The 25,198-nt window shown below is 38.0% G+C and overlaps 2 protein-coding genes and 1 long non-coding RNA gene across 4 annotated transcripts in view; 1 reads left to right on the top strand and 2 right to left on the bottom strand.

Moving 5' to 3' along the window:
* Positions 1-10,089, bottom strand: part of arhgap35a (Rho GTPase activating protein 35a) — a 74,442-nt gene extending 64,353 nt beyond the window's left edge. The window contains exon 1 of the mRNA XM_017490871.3: positions 9,407-10,089. The gene's annotated coding sequence lies outside the window, so the exon portion shown is untranslated. The remainder of the gene's footprint in view (positions 1-9,406) is intronic.
* Positions 10,090-12,752: 2,663 nt separating this feature from the next.
* On the bottom strand, positions 12,753-13,847 carry LOC108277871 (uncharacterized). Its single transcript, XR_001815183.3, has 2 exons — positions 13,748-13,847; positions 12,753-13,349 (listed from the first exon to the last, which is right to left on the bottom strand). It is a non-coding gene; the product is annotated as an uncharacterized LOC108277871 (long non-coding RNA).
* Positions 13,848-13,952: 105 nt separating this feature from the next.
* Positions 13,953-24,933, top strand: ap2s1 (adaptor related protein complex 2 subunit sigma 1). 2 transcript variants are annotated; one of them, XM_053687455.1, is made up of 6 exons: positions 13,965-14,119; positions 14,425-14,550; positions 14,636-14,785; positions 17,573-17,686; positions 21,425-21,484; positions 23,331-24,933. In XM_053687455.1, the coding sequence occupies exons 2-6, from the start codon at positions 14,533-14,535 to the stop codon at positions 23,430-23,432; spliced, it is 444 nt and encodes a 147-aa protein (XP_053543430.1). In that variant the 5' UTR covers positions 13,965-14,119; positions 14,425-14,532; the 3' UTR covers positions 23,433-24,933. The 2 variants fall into 2 exon arrangements, with proteins under 2 accessions (XP_017346359.1, XP_053543430.1); XM_017490870.3 differs by lacking the exon at positions 14,425-14,550 and having other exon boundaries at positions 13,953-14,119.
* The last annotated feature ends 265 nt before the right edge of the window (positions 24,934-25,198 follow it).

The following is a 25,198-nucleotide window of genomic DNA, read 5'->3' as shown; positions in this document are numbered from 1 at the left end:
TGTGAAGTCCAGTGGTGGAAAGATACGTGCTTTCATTGCTTTAGGCAGCAGACTACTGGCACCAGCAGAGAACCTTGTAGTCTGTCACAGTATCATTCCCCTCCTCTGTCTCTACATTCCTCCACGACACAGTTAAAAAGACCCGTCATGCCAATCTGCCAGGTATTACTCTGCTTTATTTACTAGTGAGGGTGTGTGTGGGGGTGTGTGTATATATAAATATAAACATTCAAATACACCTAATAAAAGGTCCCAGAATCTGACAGAAATGTTAAACAAATATGAACAAAAAAAGCAGAGCAGAAGTGGCAAATCGTGGTGAAAATAGCTACAGCTGCACAGTCAAAAGGAGCCAGGAGAGGACACAAACGGGGGAACCATTTTTTTTTAAATCCGAGCAAGTACCATTGGGAAACGAGCTTTCCGGTAAACAAAAGTCCCATCAAGATCCAAACCCAAAACCAGAGATTTATGCCTGGATTTTTACATTGATGTGGAAAAAGCCGCAACAAATTCAGAACACCATGTTTATTTCCTCCTGTTCAGCCCTAATCCCAGGACAGCTAGCCGCCTTCGGAATAACTACAGGCCCACTGCGGACACAACTATCACCTTTGACCTCTGAAGCCCCGATCCAGGATCTGCTGTGCAACAAGGTCTACACTATGGGAGACTACAGGAAGTGTGAGAGATTAGAGAGTGTGTGTGAGAGAGAGAGAAAGAGAGAGAGAGAGAGAGAGAGCGTTCATATTACTAAACGTCAGCAAATCTTTGGGTCACAGAAAGGCTAGTCACAATCACTGTGAGAAGAAAACTACATGAAGACAACATGGCTCCCAAACTCGTGTACTGCAACTCCTCTGACCTAGCCCTGTTTCGTCAACACACACAGCAGGCAAGTTGCAGCATCAAACTGACAGCAAGGAAGACAAAACCAGTCAGAAGCATGAACACTCTGGACCATCAGCATTCCAGCGCTGACATGTTTCTTGTGGGATTTTTTTTTCCTACTTGATAAAACGCCTCTGTTCCTCCCCAAGACACACAACTATAATTTAGTAAGTGTGCTATGTGGCAAACTTTACTTTAATTCCTCTACTTGACTTAATCTTGACTCATGAGACATACATACATCTTGAGACTGGGTTTAGTCATAAGTTTGATCTTTGACTCACTTTTTAAAATCTTTTTAATATCTAAGTAAAAGTAGATTATAGTAAGAGACCCAACAGTAAGCTAAGTAAGACAAGTAAACAAACAACAACAATTAAAAAAATATATATATACAGGAAATATCAGGTCACCAGGTGCTAAATATTAACAACCGATTTGTTAAACCGAAAACTTAAATGATTTTTCATGCATCGCACATAATTCATGCCTTTTTTTTCAGATCCATGTCTGCAACTGCTTGTTTTAGATTTTAAACTCTTGATAGAGCAGATACAAGCTCTCTTCCACCGACTTTAACATTAACAAACTATAAAATTAACTTCAAAACTAAAGGTATGCGACATAAATGATGTTTTCCCCCTGACAGTCTTGCACACAAAAATGAAAAGAAAAGGTTCTGGTGTGCAACAGCCTTAAAAAGAAAGAAAGAAAACTGGTCTTTTAGTTGTTTTTTTTTAATAAACATGACGTTCCTCGCTGTAGTTATAAGCAATAAATTATTCAATTCAATTTCTAGATGAAAAACAAACGATTCTGAAAAGAAACTGCAATTTATTTGTTTTAAAGTCGATTTCTTTTGTGGAAGTGTCCCTCTTGTGATTGTTATGACTGCAGTAAGGCATATGTGAAAGCTACAGTACTTTAAAAGAAGCAGCACAGTACACCATATCAGTACATAGTCATGTTTTTTTCTAATTGTTCAACATAATTGTTGTGTCTAGCAAAATAATCTATATGCTGAACTTTTCCTTCACTTATTTCGTCTCCAACATGCATGGTGAAGATTGGGTAGTGATTGTTTCTTGCACAAAGAATAGCCCATCTCTTCGTTTTTACAGTAAATGTTTTCCTCTAATTGAAATAAGATACACTTTTGAACCTTTTCGATTAAATTAATGAGTAAATGTTTAATTGGTAAACCTTTAAGTGACAGTAATTAGGTTTTATGTTCAATTCTAAAATCATGCAAAGTAACAGATTGATATTTCTTTTCAAAATCAGTCAGTTGCCCACAGGCGCCAGTATCGATACAACTTCAATATAACATACTAGGTGTTTCCTGATTGTTTTCACTTTTGTAATAGCTTTTTGCTGTGCTTTTCTACAAAGCCAGACAGGTCACCCAAACAGCCGTTTAAAAAATAATAATAAAAATAACAAAAAACAAAAAGGACATACTGTATCTGGACCAAGTCACTGGGGGCAGGATACAGCCATGCAAGAGTGGCAACTTCAAGCCGATTGCAGAGATAACATTTTAGCAGCTAATGGAGGTGGAACTAAATAAACAGGAATCTATTTCCTCTTGCCCTGTTGGAAGAAACTGAAACATTTTTTATATATATATATACATATATATATATATATATATATATATATATATATATATATATATATATATATATATATATATATATATATATATATATATATACACACACATACATACATATAAATATAAAGAGAGAGCGAGCAAGAGAGAAGCATTTTGCCAGTCCGGACAGTACTTGACTCCTTGCCCTATATGAAGCCAATGCATCTTCGCTTGCCACTGTGCCTCTCCGTTTTATGGCTGCTTTCCCAGATTGCCCACGCCAGCGAGTACATCATTAGCTATATGGTGCCAGGCTGACAAGCCATTGCTGAGTCGATCGATGCTGCCGTGCCCGGCACCCTTACACACGGCCATGCTTAGTCATTGACCAGTGTCCTAGACGGGCATGAGATAAGAGATGTGTGAAAAATGTCTCTCATATGTGATAAGAGAGAAGTGACAAATGTACGCAGATAGCAGTGTCTTCTGGAAACTTTCATTCAAAGGTGACAGAAACGTGTGTGTGTGTGTGTGTGTGTGTGTGTGTGTGTGTGTGTGTGTGTGTGTGTGTATATATATATATATATATATATATATATATATATATATATATATATATATATATATATATATATATATATATATATATATATATATATATATATATATATTACACACACACACACACACACAAAATTGCATATATAGATCCTTCCTAGTCCTACTTATTGGATTAAATTGTGGTCTCTTGAGAGGTTGTTTTTATACCATGCTGATTCAACTACTCCACCCATGTGGTCACTAAATTTGCGCAGAAGGCACTGGCAGTGTTAAAGGACACCACAGTGGTCAAAGGACGCCTGAAATTCTGAGACCAGCCCAATTGCTTCTGACAAGTTATCACTCCTCAGTCTGGGTACACGCTAAAAATCAGAAAAGTGGAGATTTTACTTTTAGGGTTTGGAATGGGATGCATAGGCTGACCCTGCATCATTTATAAAGGGAAGTGAGTAGCTCACGCCTCTTGTCATTTTTCTTTTGTGGGCGTGTAGCGACTACTACGGTTGTCATTTGTGCAATGTCCAACTTTTTTTGTTTGTTTGTTTCATTGAAAATGGCTCCCAACGCTCTCTATACTTTCTTAAGATGACTAGTTTCTTAAACACAAATTAAATATACTTGGTATACTTATTAAATATACCTGGTATACTTATTAAATATACCTAAACACAAATGAAACAATGCACTAATCAGTGCTGGGCTTCATACTAGCTTCATTGGAAGATTAGCAAAACAAGTTAAGTACACCCACCAAATACACTAACAATCTCTGCAACTTCCTAACAAGCTTTATTTTTCTTCATAATCACTCTACACATTTACATGACATACATGACTTTTTTTTTCTTCATTTTTGCACATCAAACAGTAAATGGGAATTAACTGCAGTTAGAAACTAAGGTTTTGAGTAAGCTGAAGAAACGTCGGACTACAAACAAAATAACTGGTCCGAGTTCATTCGATCGTTCAGTCCAATCATTTGGATTTGCTGCTGTACCACACTGTATCTAGTTTGCATAGAATTAAGAAAATCTCAGTTCAAATGTTGCTCGCCACTGTCACTGAGATCATGGCTCTGGATCGTGCATGTACAGAAACCAATTCATCTCCAACTATCACGTGCTATGGTGAACATAGGTTGAGAGATGTGAGAAGCTTCACAAACATTTCCAAAGCCTTTAGTCTCATGTATAGAATATTTTCTTGTCTATATCCCCCCCGAACTCATCATCATGCAACTACCTTCTATCTACCAGTAATGAAACTTGCCATCTTTAATTACACTCCACTACTTCAGTCCCACCATGTTCACTCACACAGGCAGGTGGGAGTGACAGTCACAATTAAGTCATCAAACTCTAGAGGTAAATATGTCAATTCTGCACAGCCACTGTTCATCTCCATCAAATCAAAAATTCATCACTGATTAGAAATGAATTGTTTACCAGGCAAGATGGAGAATCCAAACAACCCTCGGCTTCACAACATTTCTTTTTAAATAAAGATCACCATTTTGAGGAAAACTGAACAATTTATTTTCAGAGTCTACACTGACTGGTATCATGTTGAAGTATAAAGCACAGAGATGAACAATAATGTTAGTTACATCTCCCACAGAGAGTGCTAGATCCAGCTAAGTCTCTCTCATACTACAGTCTGAACACTGGCTCACACACTGTCTCTCTCTCCCACCTCCCCTTACCAGGGGCATCATTGGTGGACATCCTGCAGGAAATGGTGGCGCTGAAGGGGGGAATCCCACCAGGAGCAAAATTACAGGAGCAACTCAAGAGGAAAAGGAGGTCAAGGGGAGAAGAAAGAAATATTGCAGGAAGAGAAAGAAACCATTGCAAGAACACCATTGAACAGCTTTCTAAAGAACTTAAATGTTAAACAGAATAATACAAAGCCTAAGCAAATCACAGCTGTTATACCCTAAGAACAGGGTGGAAATGGGAGGTGGCCATGACAACAGCGCATTCATACCTCATCACATTTTTGGCGTGAGCCAAATTCCCAACACACCTGCAACAGAGATCTATTGCACGGGGTGGAACCAGGGCTCGGCCTGTGCCTGAACATATCCTTTTCTCCTTCACTCTATCTCTGCTCTACGTTTCTTCCACTCTCGCACTTTCTACCCATTAAAGCCCCTCTTGTCCACAGGTAAAATGCTGAGTCACTATGACACACACACAGTGCCATCAAGTGAATGCAGACGGGAGAGATTATTGACAAAACTCATCATCCAATCCAGTGTACCAGCACAGCTTCAGGAAATGGGAACACAGAAAGTGTCCGTCTTTACTGCCCTCAAAAGCACAATCACTGCGTTTAGTTTTTGGCATGTACATGTCTCTACGTCTTGGCTAACACCAGTTACAAGGAAAGCAGCACTGCAAAGAAGGCCATAACTACACAACGTCCACATGTCCTGCAAGCACATCACCATGGACACCATTCTTTAAAACAACGTGGCCCTCCATTGTTGCGAAGACCGATGGCGGGTGATTTGAAACACTCCGACAATGGATAGCCACTTTTCTTTAGAACACAGAGTGCCCTCTACCCCTCCCCCAAAAGACCAGTGCAGTGCAGATGTGATCATTTGTGGTGAATTTGTACACCAGCTCTAATCTGGTCTTCTGGGACTGTGATACCCATTAAAACCGTATGACCATCGTCATATCGATTCTAGAGTCCTCGGAGCTTTCTAGTAGCCTTTTCAGAGCTATATCAGCTGTTAATGTTAGTTCATACTGAATCCCCTTGTTGCACGGCACTCCCTGGTAGTAATGTGTTCTCAAAAGATTTGAGGCATGGGGAGGTGTCAGGAGAATCCATTCAACTCCAGTAGATTTCTTAATGGAAATTCAGCTCCTCATTACAAAATGCAAGCTTCTTTCTAGTGTAATCCACTCATGAACAAGGCAGCCATTCAGAACATGACCAGTGTAATCTGGGGTAGATATTCTAAAGCGGCTAAAATTAGGTCCTCGCTTTATCAAAACACAAGTGCCCAATTAAAATCATATCTGTTAAATTTTACATTATGTAAACCCATAAACATTCCTGTGCATAATAGTATAAATATATATTATATATATACACACTTAAGAACGTCTGATGTTGATGGAAGTCTATTAGCAGAAGTGTTAAACTCTGGATGAAATTGAGACTAGGCAAAGACTGTGTGAGGGTGCGGTCAAGACTTGTATGAACTAGATTCACAGGCCACCACCTGCTTTCTCAGAATGAAAACCGAATGACTCCCTGACCTGAATGAGGCGGCTTTGGCTCACGTGGAGGCGGAATGACAACACCTAAAACAGTATTAAATATGTTTGAACCGCTCCAGTAATTATAAGACATTAAGAGGTTATGGATAGCCAAAAGAACAATATAATTCTAAAGTGACCAAGTAATGAGTTAAGTGGTAATAAGATAACTCAGATAAACAGGCAGACATTAGATGAGGTAAATATCATAGTAATAATGCTTTTCAGGATTATTCACAGATCATTAGGTTGTTGGATGCACCAAGGCAGCTTTTGCCTCTGCAAATGGCTTCTTTTTTTTTTTGACGAATATGGAAAAGATCCATATGCAAGCCAACAAATGATTTAATGAATGCTTAAGTCAATCCCTAAATCCTTAATATTTGACTCATTATGACAAAGTCTTTTACAGCACTAACACTACTCCACAAACTGAGCAACTTGGTTGTAAACACTCAAATCTGAGTTGCCTGGGTAACTGAAGTGCACACAAGCAGGAATAACTGTAAGCAAGGTACAGATAAAGCTGAGGAATGAGAGATTAAACCTCACATAAGCCCCTGATTCCTTTTATCACGCATTTTCATCAGGCCACTCAAAGAGAAAAACTGTTCTTAGAACACTGATTGTAATTGTGGATCAAGTAATGCTTTAAAAAAAAAACACAACAAAAAAAAACCACTTACATTCCCTGCTGAAATCTTTTTACAACTACAGCTGCTTGGAAAATCTCTTCTTCTTTTTTTTTTTAAATGAACACGGCGTACAAACTATGTGCAGACCTGGAAGGTCATTCACAATAAAACAGGAACATGCTGTTAATATTCCACTTTCATGGCTCAAAGTTGTTTGCTGTATCACGGAGATCCAACCAGACAAATAAAAGATATGGCAGAAATATTCCAGTGGTAAACAAGCTTAAATTTTGCTTTGAAATTTAGATGAACCATTTCAGCCATATGTTGTTTGGTTCCTACTCTACAGAACATGCCAAAAGCATGGGTGTGGTCAAGTAACACAGATCTACACCTTGTAAAACCAACTAAGCACAGAATATTGAAGAGGCAAAGAACTTCAGTAATATTCCAGGGTCAAATAATAGCATATTTGCAAATGGCCGATCTAATTTAAGGTTGTTCATCATATTAATCATGATGGGGGGGGGGATACCCCCTGTATTGTAGGGAGCAAATCTTTGGGTTTTGTATGTGCATGTGGGAAAACTGATAGAATGAAGGAAAAAAAAAAAAAGATGACAAACTTGCTGTATCCATCTTCATATCAATACTCAAGTAAAACATGCTGAATATTACCCAATTATGAATTTGGTGTATGTAGAATGTACAAGCGAATATTTTCTCTCTTTCCACACTGATATTACACCTATTCCAACACCTTATGTTGTATCTTCATAAAATTACATAAGTGCCACAACAGTTTTTTGTTTAATGAATGCTTCGCCAGATGGAAGAATATGGTTAAGCAGTCTCACTGCACACTCGCACACATTTATCTTATGAAAAACAACAGAGGAACAAAACTAATTAACAGTATCTGCATAAAAAGGAACTAAATAGTAACTGCTCTTTGAGGATATTTCCCACCAATGAACATTTAACATAATTTACAATTGCACCATTGAAGCAAAGATCGCGCTCTCCTTCTGGTATATATGCACTGAGCATACTACTTGTGAAAAAGTTTGACTGGGCAGACATTCCACTCTCCCTTATCCGTCATTCCCGATTTGATAAACTTTTGACAGCATGACCTTAGCCGAGGAACATGGACTCGTTTCTGCTCCATTAATTCTGGTCAACAAATTCCTCAGACTTTGACGTGCAAAACTCCTCTCCGTGTTCCCTCAGAGTTGCAGGGCTGCCAGTAAACCATATTTAGATACTGTGCAGGCCAAAGAGTCTTTAAAATGACACGAATGCTTACAACAACATGACACTCATTCATCCTGTGCCAACTTTTGAACCAAATACAAGTTATTAACCAACATCCAAAGTCTAAGGCCATGCTATTTAACACTAACTTGAACAAACACCTGTATGTAACATTGCGTAAAACATGATTAGACTGATCAGACTGTGACCTTGCTAAGTGAAAGTGGGATATTATAATTTTGTGGCCTCTGTAGAAATGAGACTCGCTCGTGAGTACCTTGGCGAAAGGAAGGCACCCTTAACACTTCATCCAGAAAAGAAAATTCCTCGACCTTTCTACTCCCTTAAGATTGATTTCTTTCACACAGAAACTGTGTGAAACCTTTTCAATACGTATACAGAAGGATGTGGTACTCTGACAGAGAAAAAGAGTTTGTCTTTGCAATTGACAAGACAGTTCAGATCGCTGACAGACAATCCAATGTAATTCTGTCTTTCCGACTTTGACACACTGATAATCGTACATGGCCAAAAAAGAAAGAAAGAAAGAAAGAAAGAAAGAAAGAGATATATATATATATATATATATATATATATATATATATATATATATATATATATATATATACATACATACATACATACATACATACTGGTTTATCTATGTATGTGTATACATGTCTATACTGAGTTGACAAATCCTGAATAATCTTATAACTACAGTATATCAGCATGGTACTAAGTGAGTGGACTGTATTAGAAATAACAATGGCAGTGCAATGGGCTCTTGCCTTCTCCCATTAGTACACATGACAGCCATGACTGAAAGTAACACTAGTGCTGTTCTTTAAAACACTCAAACGAACCAGATCTAACAAAGAATCGCCCTACACTTTAATAGGCACACAGAAAGGAAGTAAAACAGCCATAAAATGCGTTAAAGGGCCTTGCAAAGCCTGCAGGAAAAAGGAATTACTGATCCCAATCCCATAACACACTTCTCTCATGTGCACTACACACACATTCACTTTACTAGTCCACTTCTTTTTATAGGACCTGGTGTACAAATTCATTGTAGTGGTGAACTGCTCAATGGGAGTTTATACTTTTGTTTGTTGAAATATATATGTATATATATTTTTTTTTTAAGAAAGAAAATGAAGAAAAGGAAAAAGACTGGTACATACCACAGCATTCCTGTCTGTCTTCTCCACTCCTCGACTCTTTCACTCGTTTTTCTCTCCCTTTAGATTCAGTAACAGCAGAAATAACTCTTCTCCCCTAGTCACATTAATTTCATTATCTCCCTTTTTTCCTGTAGCTGTCCGTCTAACAATACTCTTCTCACAATGATGAATCCATGAAACAAAGTTTTCAGAGCGTTTTAGTGCCTGTGTTGCTGTTATTGTTAGTGAAACAGACGAATCAAACAGTGAAGAAAAACAAGCCGGAATGTCCGGATCTCTCCCTGTGTTACTGCTGGGAAAGGAGGGGGGCGTAGAGAAAGAGAGAGAGAGAGAGAGAGAGAGAGAGAGAGAGAGAGTTCCCTGCGTCCAGCACGCTCTTTTCACCACTTCTTCTTATTTCCTTTGTTGTGCCCCAAAAACATCCCGACTTCTCAGTCTCCTCTTTTTTGTTGTTGTTGTTAAACGTTTCAGTCGGACACTGCGCTAAAACTCTACAGCGACAAAAGCGCAGATTTTTATCCGCAGAAAACAGATCCGAGCTGACGCGACGCAAAATACACTCATTTGTGGCGGAGTGTGTGTGTGTGTGTGTGTGTGTGTGCGTGCGTAAGTGCGGGGTTTTTCAGCTTCCCAATAATGGCGGATCCTCTCCCGTTCCCAGCCTCTCCTCCCTTCAACCACTCCGACACACACACACACACAGAGAATAGGCAACGACGGCGCAGCCTCGATGTGTGGCACAAACACACAAATACACAAAGCCAATTAAACACTGCATATTTTCAAAAAGCTTAAGAAATGGACCACCTACAGAATATATTTTAACAACAACAGCAGCAGCAATAATAATAATAATAACAATAATAATAATAATAATAATAATAATAATAATAATAATAATAATAATACGCTTCTAAATACATTTTCTTTTTAATTATTTGCAGTAGGCCTAGTGTTAAATGTCATTTTTGCTGGCGTGGTGCCTTTATCTTATGTAACATTAATGAGTGTATAGTTTTTGAATATTTTGCACTTAGAACTGTGGATATATTGTATCTTTATGGGCTGTAAATACATTACAGAATAAAGCTTTAAATGTACGTTATATGCACTTTTCCTGGTAAAATGAGTCAAATGAGTCTATTACTAAAGTGATTAGGATATCATTATTAGTAATAATAATAATAATAATCATAATAATAATAATAATAATAATAATAATAATAATAATAAAGACATCATTTATAGTATTGATATGTCTACTTTTTAAATTTTGTATTATTTGCTATTTTTATTTACGTACATTTGCATTTTAATACATTATGACATGACTGCAATTGTACTATGGATTTTACTTTATTCTTTTGTTTTACATATTTGAGCTATACCTCAGGAGACCTCTTTAGCCCCGATCTCCCTTTATTACAGCACTTAAATCCTGCTTTAATCAATGGCACAAAACAAGGGTCCAGATTATTGTCCCCAAAGGCTCTGCTGGTTATGAAAATGAAGTTTCAGGATTCAAATGTGTTTTACAGCCAAGGACATTAATCATTCTGGAGAGCACTGGAGAGAGCGGTGCAGTGAGTCATCGAGCTGCCATATGATTCTTGCTGAGTAGTAATTCATTTCAATCATACAAGTGATCATATATACAGTTGCAGTCAAAATTATTCGACCCCCATCGCGAATTGGGTTTATTGTCAAAATTTACAGACTTTCAGTTGGTTGCAATGAACAAATCAAGCAAAAGTGACTGAAATAGTTCAACACAACGAATGCTTCAAGTGGTTTCCCCAAATTCAACTGAAAATGCAATTTATAATGATTTCTCCAGTTTCAAAAGTTATTCAACCCTCCTGAATAAAATCTCTCACAACAGCACAAATATGCAAAACAGGTATTGTTTCAAGTACACCTGATGAAACTAATCAAGGGCTTCATTAGTTGCACCAGCTGTGCGTGAGCTGGAACACATGAGATACCTGAACTGGCTTGGGGTAGAAAATTCATGAAATACCTGGACAGAGCAGAAAAAGGAAGCCATTAATGGCTGCTACCAGATTTCTGAGAAGGCAGGTTGTGAAAAATCCTCGAGTGACTGCAAAAGACCTGCAGCAAGGCTTGGTGGCAACAGGCACTGAGGTTTCAGTGAGCACAGTATGTTGTGTACTAAATGCAGAAGATTTCCGTGCAAGAACTCCAAGACGTACACCACTACTGACCCAAAAGCACAAGAAAAGTCAGCTCGAAATCATATAAATAAGCAAGAGAAGTTGGAACTTTTTGGCACGATGGATCAGCGGTATGTCTGGAGGAAGAAGAATGAAGAAAGAACACTCTGTCCACAGTCAAGCATGGTTGTGGTTTGGTGATGCTCTGGGGCTGCTTAGCATCCTCTGGCACTGGAAAATCTCTGGTATCAGGAAATCCTACGAGAAAACATCATGCCGTCTGTGAGGAAGCTGAAGCTTTGGCATCATTAGGCCTTCCAATAGGACAATGATCCCAAGCATACCTCAAATTCCACCAAGGCCTGGTTGCAGAAGAAGTCCTTTAAGATCACAGTCACCTGAATTGAACCCCATAGGAAATCTCTGGTGGGATTTGAAGAAGGCGGTTGCAGCATGCAAAGCCAAAAATATTACTGAACTGGAGGCCATTGCTCATGAGGAATGGGCTAAGATTCCTCAGGAACGCTGCCAGAAGCTATGCATCTCATTTGCAGCAGGTCATAACAGCAAAAGGGGTGCTCTACTAAGTACTAAAGATGCTTGCCATGAAGGGGTTGAATAATTTTGAAACTGGAGAAGTCATTACAAGTTGATTTTCAGTTGAATTTGGGGAAATGACTTGAAGCATTCGTTGTGTTGAAGTATTCCAATTGCTTTTGTTTGATTTGATCATGGCAAACAGCAGAAAGTCTGTAAATTTTGACAATAAACCTGATTTCAATGGGGGGTCAAATAATTTTGATTGCAACTATATATATATGTGTGTGTGTGTGTGTGTGTGTGTGTGTGTGTGTGTATATATATATATATATATATATATATATATATATATATATATATATATATATATATATATATATATATATATATATATATATTTCACAACATAAACCCACATTATATAATATAATAATAATAATAATAATAATAATAATAATAATAATAATAATAATAGACGAATAAATAAATAACAATGACTTCAAAGCCCCTAACAAAAATGTTATTCTAGTTTAGCCACAGCTAAATTTCTAATCACAAAATCAGTTATTGTGCTGCCCATTTTTAAAAACCTCCTTCAACTTGCTTGTGTGTGTGCAGAAGTGTAGAGGCGATCGGTTTGATAGATTTATTTGTTCACACTACATTTGTTAGGGGGAAAAATCTACATTTTAATGTCTGACAAAACATCGGACTACTAATTCCTAAATGCATTTTACAATACTTCCACTCCCAGTAAGATCTGTAACAGATTGCTTTGTGTTAAACATTGGGTTAGAGATAAATAAAATCCACGAAACAATGGTGCCACGATTATGCAAAGTAATCTGACCACAAAATGACCTTCATCAAAAATGTTATTAAATAGGTAGCACACAGATACAACTGCAACATGATTAAAGTCCATTAAAACACTGTGCCACTAGACACTCAGATGTGAATAATGTGAGTTGTGCACCAAAAAGATCACAGCTGTAATTGTCTTCAACGGCAGCCAAATTCTACAGAAAACAAAACGGAAAAAAAAACCTTCTTCAGCAGTAAAAACAACAAATTAAGAGAGTTCATTGCTCCTGCTCCTCCACTTAACATATTTCAGTCCTGAGGGCTGCTGCATTCTTCTCTCTCTCAGTTTTGCAATCAGAAACTCCAGCCTGGACATTATTGTGTCATGGTGAACAGGACAATCTCTCAGCCTGTAGCCAAACAAGCTGCGGATGAAAACAAAAGCTTAACACCATTATTTTTCTCTGAAGCTGTCCTTTCATTATTTTATCTTTTTTTTCTATTCCTGACAGAATGCCACCCAAGATCAGCATTAACTATACAATAGTTTAATGTTACACTCATCACGCAACGTGTAAAAAGACAAAAGAGTTTTATTTTAAAATGTAAAATAAATATAGGCTACATTTTTTCCCCTTTCTCTCTAGACTCCCACATGTTCACAGTGACCAATACACGCCCATACGTATCTAAAGTTCTTTTAAAACGCTTAGATTTTATATCGATATTTATCTCTTCGAAATAATAGCAGCAAATAATAATAATAATAATAATAATAATAATAATAATAAAGCAACAAAGATGTCCACTCTGAAATAGTTACCACACCAACTTTAAACAGAAATAAACGTCAAAACATTTCCCATACAGAACGTCGAAAGCTCTCACATGATCCTACAACCGCCAACGTCACTTCATAGAGTGTAATAGGAGATGGTACTTGTAGTTTTCTATCTGCATAGTTTTCTTTAGCTGCCGTTAAAAGACTGACGTTATAAAACTCCATTTCCCATAATTCCACACGTTCTTCAGGCCTCTAGCGTCCTATGTCGGGGTAATAACAGGTTAGCGGCACGAAAGGCCAGCCCATTGGAGGTCTCTTTCTTCAAAATATATGTTTTATATGCAGAGCTACAGAAAGGTCGATTAATTAGCTTTATTTAGCTAGATTTGAATACCGGAAATCTGAAAAATGGTAAGTTTGATTCTATGTCATTAGTAACTAGCGTCCAGAGGAGCTAGTCTAGGCTAGGTGACGTTAGCATCCTTGCTAACTAATGTAAAGATAAATGGAATATGGATTAATAATGAATATGAACAGAGTAATGAAGGAAGTATTGATTTTAAACAGTTTCGTTTTTAATGGTAAAATTGGTGTCTAAAATGATGAGAGCCAACGACCAGCTCACTTGAGAATAGACGAAGCTACATAAATTAGCTCTCCAGTCGATAACCAACTTCCTGCCTGATGTACCCCTCTTATCTTATACTGTTCTGTAGTAGTTATTTATTGAAAAGATGAAGGATCCTGATGGACATTTGAAGACTAACAGATCCAGATCTGTGCAGGAGGAACTCTCCCAGCTCAGTGTACATTAGTATACATCCATGATCAGGTCTTCTGTGGTGAGCCACTGAGTTACTGAATAACACACCCTGACCTTTTTTTATTCATCCACATTGTGTGTTTGTCTTTCTTTTACTTTTGTAGATTCGCTTCATTCTGATCCAAAATCGAGCGGGAAAAACCAGACTGGCTAAATGGTATATGCAGTTTGATGATGATGAGAAGCAAAAGCTCATTGAGGAGGTTCATGCTGTAGTGACTGTCCGAGATGCCAAACACACCAACTTTGTAGAGGTAATGTTCTCGTTTTCTGCCTCCCTCCTTAGATTTAATCCCTCCTCTAAAGAGCAGAGGGATATCCAAATGTTCTCCGGGATTTTGTGACCTGTGGTAGTTGACTGATGAGGGAATGTAACAGTTTGGCCACATTTAAAGTGCATCCGTTATGGTTTTTCAGATATTACCTTTCATGGAGTGTGTTATAAAGCTGTTTGTGAATGTAAAAAATCAAAGCGCACGACAAACGGAGTTATTGACTACCAGAAGAAGGAACTGATTGTGAACAGCTGAAACGAGTCATCAGTAATGCCAGATTTACCTCCTGTACTAAGCTACGTAGGTTTGTAACAAAAACCCCGCCTCCGGTCTTCAACGGCTGCTCATTATGGTAGTGGGCGTTTCCTTTTCAACAGACACTGACAGCGGTAGACCAATCACAACAGACTTGGACAGTAGAGTATGCTCTCTGAAAGAAGGAGTATAGAATGAATCATTTAGAACGGACCATTTAACGAGTCGTTTATGATGCTGGGGGAAAAAAAGGTAATGCTGCAGTTTAAATTATGAGCACATTAAAGTGTTTTTTGATCTTGGATGCATGTAAATCTATTGTATGAGACCTTTGAAACAAAATTAGGTACGTTTCAAAACCATAATGGGTGCGCTTTCATGTTTTTCACAAAACCAGAACTATCCGTCCCCTTGCCATGTGCTTCTCTTTGGTTTTAAGAATACTTGTGAAAGTAGGAGTTCTCCAGAGTAAGTATGGTGTTGACTAGAGATGTACATGTATTTTACACTTGAAAAATTTGATGCAAAGAAAAAGAAACAAATCTATAGCTTATTTTATGTTAAAGTGTCTATAGCCATGTTTCCATTCAAGTAAATTGCAAATGCAAATTTAATTTGCGCGAAAAATTGGAATATCGTATAAAACATTTGCGAATAAAGCACCGTTTCCATCCCATTTGTTCAAGCAAACAAAACGGTCACTTCCGGGGGAAACTGGCGCAAAGTCGTCTATCCAAACATACCTTTCGCTCGCCCCATTTTTATTTTTTCTGAGCCAATTATCCAATCCCACGATTTGTTGAGGTAAAGTCACATGACATTAAATTTAAAAAAAAAAGCACATTGAGGGATTTATTCAGTAAATGTTTCCATCGTAGTTTATGCCCATGTCTTATCGAATAAAACAAATGATCCGCTTCAGTTGATTTTATTGGCACCTGGTGTATCAAGTATTATTTTTAATGCGACATCCCAAAACTCGCACAAAAATATGTGGAAGGAAACATGGCTTGTTCACCTCATAAGGTTCCTACTCAGTATGAGACATTTGTAAATCTGCAGGAATCGTGCTGATCAACCCGAATGTGTTGATCGTAGCGAATGCTTATGTTTGTGTACTTTAATGCTAGTGCAGGTGTTGTCAGATGACATTAAAATATAAGGGGGGGAAAAACAAATATTTAAATTCTTGTCTGTGACTGAATCTCAGATCTCATTCGACAAGGCGTATGGTGCAATGCATACTACAGTGTCATTATGCTGCACCCTATGTAGTGAGTAAACGCAGTGAGCTGGAAGCCACTGATTGAAGATGGCGGATTTGACGTGAATCAGTTAGTGTAAGATCGTGAAGCTGCCAGGAGAAAAAGGAACATTATAATAATATACTATTATTATAGAGCTTAGATCTGTACTGTTTGCTAGAAAAAATATTATTGTCCAAAGACTTTGGAGGATTCTCTGAAGCATGTATTCGACAGACAACGAAAAGAACGAGATTGTGGATTTGTTAACGTACCCTCTACATCACGCTCTATTGTTCTTTTTATTCAGTTTTATTTGTATAATGCTTTTAACAGTGGGCATTGTCCCAAACAACTTTACAGAAATATATAATGAAATCTCTATAATGAACAGTTTAGAAACACCCATGGGGTAACTTTGGAAAGCCTGGAAAAAAGAACGACGATGGGGATTACGGTTTGCACCGAAAGTGTTTCTGAAGTGGTTTTACTCATCTGTATGTACTGTATCTCACAGAAAGCACATCTCACTTCCACTTTAACTTCCACTCTATTTAAATCCACACTATCTTTTTAAACACAACCAAGGAAGTGTTGGAGGCTTTGTGGTTATTAAAATGTAGTTTCCGTTGTTTTGTCCCATTTATAATGACAGCTACAGCCTGTATAAAGCCTCCCTATTTATTCTTACATGCAACAATATGAGGATTGATGTTTTCTGTAAATAAATTCCTGATACAATAATGTGAATGCATCACCACGAAACGGCTTAAGTAATGTTTTTAGAAAAGGCTTCAGACCCGTTTGTGCTATGAAGTAGTAGTGTATAAAAGATTTTTAAAGGCGTAAACTACTCAAAGTTGTGGGGATACATGTCCATGTCCTCCTGCCACTCCAGAGAGTTCACCGGCCTCCTAACAGCTTGTAACGTAGCTCACGTATTTAAAATATTTTAACACCACATTTACACATTTCTCTATAATGAACACGTTAGCTTTACATGCAGGTTATGTAGCTAAAAATGTCATGATCCTGTAATAATAATTTGTATGCGAGATATGAAGAGCTCAAACCCACGGAGCCTAGAGGATTATCCCCCCCCACACACACTTTATAAGAGAAAGTCTCTTATATATTATTATGTGAGTTTAATGGTGTGTTAACAAATTGACCCTAAACACCAATCTACATAAACCAACCACAAACAGCAGTACTGTACTATGTGGTGAATAAGAACATCTCCTGCTCATGTTTCTCTGCACTGCAGTTCAGGAACTTCAAGATTATCTACAGACGCTACGCTGGTCTGTATTTCTGTATCTGTGTGGACGTTACTGACAATAACCTGGCCTACCTGGAGGGCATTCATAACTTTGTGGAGGTAAGTCTTAAACCAGTTCTCAGCTCTTTCTCTTTGCTTGTCTTTAGAAACAGTCCGCTTTGTCTCCGAGGTTTAAAAAACAAAACAAAACGTACAACACAAGCACATAATAACATTACAGCATCACAGCTAAGATAAGCTTCATCTTAACTTATTGCTACAGATTGGGTTCCATGAATTACACCCTCAATAGAAAAAGAAGGCTGAAGAGTAGTGCACAAAATCAAATATGATACAGAATATGTACCTCAGTGAAGAGGATTAGTGGTAGCATCTCACTACAGTATTTGATTACAGAAATGTTGATGCTTAAATGTTGAAAAATATTTGATACTTCTGTAGTATCTCATAGAGCTGCACGGTGTGGACAGAAAGTGAATATATTGCCAGAAAAAGACGGTCATGGCATGCCTCAAAATGTATTTAACAAAATCTACACAAGAATAGATAAAACGGTGAAATATTGAAATCATAATCCTCACAATCATTTGGCCAATTTCAGCATTTTACATCCTTTTCTTTCACATTTCACTTAATAAGCCTACATTCCTTCCACTTTATAATTCTTTAACAGAATAAGATTGCCCTTTAGTCAAAGTAATTAAAAAAAATCTAATTACATTTTAAGCAAACCAGATCATTCAGTACGCCGCCACTGTACGACTATGCAACCAAACAAAACGGTTAAACGTATGAATGAGTGAGTTGATTTTATCCTTCAGAGTCAGTTATAAAAACAAGCTCTAACTTGAGAAGTACAAACTTCTCAATTTTGCAGTAAATTATATTTAAAAAAAAAATTCCGATTCATTTTACATTTCTAAGTGAATCTGCGATGTCATAAGAGATTAAAACGAATTGTATATTTGGATTGCAGCAATGCCACAATTGATCAAATTATCATCTAGAACCACTCCGAGTGTTCATTTTTATCTAATATTACAAAAATGACTTAAATAATACATCGTGTTGCACTAATGTGTTTTCAGTGTGTTGCCACATTTGTAATGCTCTGTGAGTGCTTCCACTGTCCGGCAGTTTCAGAGCACAGTGACCTGGAATGCTGGGACTTCCTCTGTACACGACTCCCAAATCTCTTCCCCGTTACACTCGCCTAGAATAACCTTTACTCCCAGTGGAGGATAAATATCGCTGTGCAGAGCAGCCGTTCTTCAATATTTTATTAGTTGAAGGCTGCTCTTTGTAGATATGAAGTGTTACTGCTTCACCAGCTCCACTTCCCAGCATGTACAAGAGACCTAATTTAATATTACAGATAACTCATTAAAATGATGCAGGTTGGCCTTGAACTGTGATTGGGTGGCACACATTTTAATTAAAAAATGTTTAACGTGTACTATTTTTTTAAAACACACATCACTAGATTTGGAGCAGATTTAATTAATGGACAGAATAATAATAAAAAAAACAACTTTGTTAAAGTTTTGGAGATTTAATGTAACGTCCAGTTTGAGAAACACTGTTGTAACACAGACATTTTCAGAGTCCATGCTTTTATTTATTTATTATTATTATTTTTTTTTTATAAACTACAGAGGTAGAATTCACAAGCTATTATCAGTTATATGTCCTATTGAATTCTTCTAATTTCATGGATTTAATCTAAATCTCAAAAGCTCAAAAACAAGTAGCCTGTAAATAATCAGCTTGGACCGAATGCGTTCTATTGGTGGAAAGTTCAGAAATAAATAAAGGTCTATGGCTCTAATAAATATCTATAATATTGTAGTGCATATTTAAATAATTAACTGAATGTCGGAATTGCTGTAATACGTTCCTAAAATGAATCGAGGTGAGGGAAATTCAGTCCATGGAAATTATTTTAAAGTTAAAAGGGTTCCTGACTGCCCAAAGTCTCCTTTGTACTGTTTGGTCTTACTCACTGCACAAACAAATGCAATGTTTGCACAACACAAAAGCATTACCCTACGGTCAGGAGATCACAAGTTCGAATCCCGACGATGCCACAGCCATCCACGGCCGAGAAACAATGGAGCAAAATTGATTCTGCACTCTGGGTGGGATGAATGGAATACTCTCTCGCCTGTCAATCACAGCGACGCTAGCCAATCATGGGCGTCTGTGAGCTTGTGTATGTGGAAGAGGGAAGGATGGTGCTTTAGTCCATGTGTAGGGGATAAAAAGATTTGCCTGGACGTACTTCTCTGTATTACAGTTAATTATAAAACACTATAGTTGGTGTGGTGTGTGACTTAGAAAAGGTCCTTAAATGTGAGGTCCAAAGTGGTAAGTTCCTTAAGGTGTCATCCACATTAATCCGGGTCAGTTTGAAAATCTTTCTCTACGTTTTGGCCTTCTGTCCACACTGAGACTGCGTTTGTGTCAAGCAAAAACGGAGCTTTTCGAAAACGCTCTCCCAAGTGGATCAATCTGAGAACGCTGTTTTTCGTGTTTTAGCGTGGATTGAGAAAACGGAGATATTCAAAAACCGTCATATTTTTCGTCATGTGACCCATTCAACTCAAAACAAAAAAGATGGTGGATGACGTTGTACTGTAGTCGTTGAAGTAGTTGCCTGCTATGATAGCGTTGTTAAAGTGCACCTATTATGGTTTGTCAAATATTACATTTCATGGAGTGTGTTATGTAGCTGTTTGTGAATGTAAAGTTTCAAAAATCAAAGCGCAGGACAAACGTAGTTATTGACTCCTGAAAGAAGGAAGCGATTCTGAACAGCTGTTCTAAACGAGTCGTTAGTAATTCCAGACTTACTTCCTGTACTAACCTACGTAGGTTTGTAACAAAAACCCCGCCTCTGGTCTTCATCAGCTGCTTGCGAACAGACCGCGCTGAAACTCGTTATGGTAGTGGCCGTTTCCTTTTCGACACACGCTGACAGCGGTAGACCGATCACAACAGACTGGGTCATCTGACCAATCAGAGCAGAGTATGCTCTCTGAAAGGAGGAGTTTAGAATGAATCATTTAGACTCATTTAATGAGTCGTTTGTGAAACTGAGGGGGGGGATGCTGCAGTTTAAATTATGAGCACGTTAAAGTGTTTTTTGATCTTGGATGCATGTAAATCTATTGTATCTATCACATTTCAAAACCATAATAGGTGCACTTTAAAGATTAAAGTCACTTTGTACGACCTTCAGATTGCATTTTTAAATAAACAAATGACGCAGGCCAAAGTGCCTTTATTATTTGCGCAGTATAGGGATGTAAAGTGATTTCAGTAATGGCTGTTAGCAAAATATCTACTCAGAAGAAAAACTCTGCCCCCAGCCTCCGAAAACTAGAATACCCCCCCCCCCCCCCCCCCCCAAAAAAAAAAAAAAAAGAACAACAAAAACATCCAACCGGTCAGGACAAGATGCCGTCTCTCTTTTGTCCTGTCAGCCATATTGTGTCGATTCAAAAAGGTCGCCATCTCGCACCATCACTAACATTTGTGCATTACAGCCTTGACATGATTTAAGGTTTGACATGCGGCTTTGGATGGAACGCTGAAGAGACTTCTACCAAAATCACTGACTACACCTTTAAAGTAGACACGTCACGAAAAAACCCTGCCAGTGCTCTGCATGCTACAAGGACAAAGCCCATGATTTAAAACCTTGAACAAATCAAAAGTTTAGATATTTCGATTTTTCTTGAGTATGTGTGAAATGTTTTTGGTGTTGCATTTTAATTTGTGTCATTTGTTCATTGTTTCACATGGTTTCTTCTTATGATTCTCACCTTTCGACAGGTCTTAAACGAATATTTCCACAATGTGTGTGAATTAGATTTGGTCTTCAATTTCTACAAGGTGAGTACAAAACTCCCCACGGTCTAACACGCACTAAAACAATGACCACTATTCACATTTTTAGCATGATGCTGAGGTTGTGTACTCTAGAAAATAAGGCACTGCAATAATGCATTGCGCCTGTAGCATAGGATTACCATGGCAACAGATATTCGATGCATAATTACAACAATCACACAATTAAGCACATGCACACCATTTCAGCATGGAGGAGGCTTCATATAAAGGGAAAACTGTACGTAATTAAGAAGAGCCTGTGATAATTGCGTTCAGCTTCTCCATCGCTAATTGCCTGATTGTATTTTTAAAAACTGCCTAATGGACGAGACTTAACAAAGCTGTGCCCACGCCAACAGCAGCAACGGAAAGAGCAATAAAGAAAACATAGCGCAGAAAATGAGCCCATCTGCTCATGATTACAATCCTCGCATTTAATCAGACACTGAAGGACTTCATCATATCTCTGTCTGTTGTGTCGGATTGGCAGCACTCGTCTGAGACTGAGCTGGTCATACAGCAAAAAATATTATATCATGGTAATCATCAACACCTGACCTTTAATTGGGTGTAACAGCAGCTCTGACGGTGGTGCTGGCTGTAGTTCATGTCCACGGCTTTATTTTATGCACTTGTTCGAATATGTTGTTGTTTCTATAGTAACAGCTCATACACAGGGACTTGTATGGGGCACGCTGTTCAGAATCTAACACTAATGACACTAAGCGTTTAAGTGGTATTATTAAACAGCGGAAAATGTCTTTGATATAATGAAGTTTTCTGTTTTTCAGTCGCATAACCCGCTGTGCCTTTTAAGTCTTATTAACTCCGAGAGAAGAAAAAAGAGGCTGTTTATAGCTGTTATATAGCAATGTGAGTGATAACAGGAACTAACTTGCTTCATGAACGTTCCACAACATTAATTCATAACTATAAACATAGAAAAGGACGATGATTCATTCATTAAGAAATAAACAAAAAATGTTACAGTTGGTAAATTGCTGTGGCAGAAAACAATCAACTTCAGGGTGGGACCAACATCAAACCACGCAGTCGTGGATTACTTTCCTAGGACAGTGCACCCGGTCATACTTTATTCCGTACTAACGTCAACATATCCATCCATTTTCAATACTGCTTATCCTAAACAAGGTCGCAGAGAAGCATAAGGTGGGGGACCCCCCAGGCAGGGTGCCAACCCATCACACGCACATTCACACACCTGTTCGTGGACAATTTTGGAAATGCCAGTCAGTTTACAGTGTATGTCTTTGGACTGGGGGAGGAATCCAGAGTACCTGGAGGAAACCCCCGAAGCACGTCGAGAACATGCAAACTTCGTGCACACAGGGCGGAGGCGGGATTCGAACCCCCCAACCCTGAAGGTGCGAGGCAAACCACTAAGCCACCCTGTTTTTAAATATCCAATTGAGGGACTTGTACACAACTACTGCATTACAGAAGGTACATTCACTCACTGATGCTCAAGAAGGCATCACGATACATTAAGCGGGGTTTACGGCGGATGTAAACTTTTGAACATGATGATCGGTTTTAACATTCTGCAAGGGGTATGTAAATTAATGAGCACAACTGTGTTTATATAAATAGTTAAATTATGAATTTGGTAAAGGTTATTAAGGTGCTAGCTGCATAAAGTGAATCGTTTTTGAGATCCATCATATCATACCGCCCAGCTCTGGATGGATAAAGGCAGTTGATGATGATTTCACTCTGTGTACAAATAATGATTTCATTATTCGTAATGTTAGCATGTAAGTGAAGTATCCTCCAGACAGTTGTGCAAACATGTGGCTCGTTTATATCCTTCTCAATCTCACGCTCTCAGGTGTACACGGTAGTAGACGAGATGTTCCTGGCTGGAGAGATTCGAGAAACGAGCCAGACGAAGGTCCTGAAGCAGCTGCTCATGCTGCAGTCACTTGAGTAGAGATGTGACTGCATCACAGCCATACACCACCACCACCACCACAGCAGCATCAGGATCAGGATCCTCTCGAATCTGCTGAAAGCCAGTCTATATTGTTTCTGTGTATAGATGTTGTCAATGATTATACATATAAATATAACCCAACATTTCAGCGTCTTAAAGCTGTGCTATGTAAGAATTTTAAGAGCGTGAGTGTATAAAAGCTTCATAATGCTGAGAAAGATGACTGAATGCTGTTGAAAAATGAAAAGCTCGATATGAAAGCTTGCACCTGATTTCTTCAACTGCCTTTTCAGATGTCCAGGTGTTTAAATAGCAGCTTTTTTTTTTCCCATTTAAGACCTAATTCAGTGATCCCGGTCAATTGAATACAGGTGTATAAATGTTTTTAATGCCTCATAACACCTTACATAGTATAACTTTACCGTTTGTAAAATGGCCCTGATTATGATGTTCCCTTGCTCTTTCTCAGCACATTCAGTTTATAATTCAATGAATTTCAAGATTGGACATGCATATTTGTGAGGCCTCAGTAGTCCGTATTGTCTCAGGTTTTTTTCCCCCTGGCTGTATTTTTATGTTGCAAGGTTAGAATTTTGCCATGCAAGGGTCTGACTGATTCGTCCCTGCCCATTAACACTAAACTGCTGAATAACCAGCGTGATATATAAAACTGGAATTTCTGAGGAACTATTTGAGACCTGTATGCAATCTTGTATAAAAAGGAGCAAACACAATTTCAGAGTAATACCATTAGTTCTGGGAATTTTTGTAGTGTGTGTGTATATACATTATCTACATATTCATCTGTTTTAGTTCACTCATATGGTCTGAAATGAGATTCATTCCAGTAGGCAAATGCTTCTCGGTTTTTGCTTAGTTACCAGTACCAACATGCACACAGTCAAACCCAAACTGTTCAGCGTTAGCCCACTGGCTATACGAGCATTTAAGACACCTTGAAGAAGTCGAGCTGTTAGCAGTAATTGTGGCGTGTTGGGTGAATGAACAAAGGCAGTCAGTGACGGGGAGCTTGTTTAGCCAGCAAGGCCGAACAGATCTTACAGCACTCACAGGGAAAAATACACAACAAAAGACTGCATCTACTTTTTATCTCCAATTTCTGTGGCTCTGCTCCCAACTAGCGCTTCCATAGCAACAGCTCTGGTGAGCCTCGAGCCTCTTTGGACCGGTTTTCTGGAATCTGATTAAGCTTAGGCCTGGACCATTACCTGCAAGAAATGATCATTCCTTAGTACTTTTAGCTCTAGCTCTGGCCTAAGCTTAATCAGAATCTCTCATTCTGCTCCATTAAATGTTAAAAGTTTTTAATCAGTCTTATTTTTTATCTTTTCAATGTCATTTTCTTTTGGTTTTCCTCTGAAATATATTATGCACTTGTCCTTGTGAGATTGCAGAGTGAAGGTAATGTGTTTTTATTCCCTTTGTCCAGATCAATATGTACTCGTAAAAGGAAAGAGAAATAAAAGTATCAAAATCAGGTGTTATTGATAATTGCTTTTTTTTAATGTTGAATTTGAAGTATAATTTTAATCCATTTTGATTAAGTTGCCAATGACTAGTGATTTGCCCAGAGTATGGAATCTAGAGAAAGGAGGTTTACACTTTTGTTGTGCTGTAACACCATCTACTGGTGAAGGATGGAGGTTATTCAGGAGATCTATAACCTCTTTAATAGATACATCATCTAAGGTCAAGTTTAAAGTGGGGTAAGTAGGTTAAAATACATGATGTGAAGCAAATAA

Source organism: Ictalurus punctatus, chromosome 17, assembly GCF_001660625.3.
Source record: "Ictalurus punctatus breed USDA103 chromosome 17, Coco_2.0, whole genome shotgun sequence".
Taxonomy (NCBI): Eukaryota; Metazoa; Chordata; class Actinopteri; order Siluriformes; family Ictaluridae; genus Ictalurus; species Ictalurus punctatus.
This window is presented reverse-complemented; position numbering and strand designations above follow the sequence as displayed.

Coding starts and splice junctions, on each gene's coding strand:
- ap2s1 (XM_053687455.1), top strand. Junction 14,786..17,572: donor AACACACCAACTTTGTAGAG/GTAATGTTCTCG, acceptor TCTGCACTGCAG/TTCAGGAACTTCAAGATTAT. Junction 17,687..21,424: donor GCATTCATAACTTTGTGGAG/GTAAGTCTTAAA, acceptor ACCTTTCGACAG/GTCTTAAACGAATATTTCCA.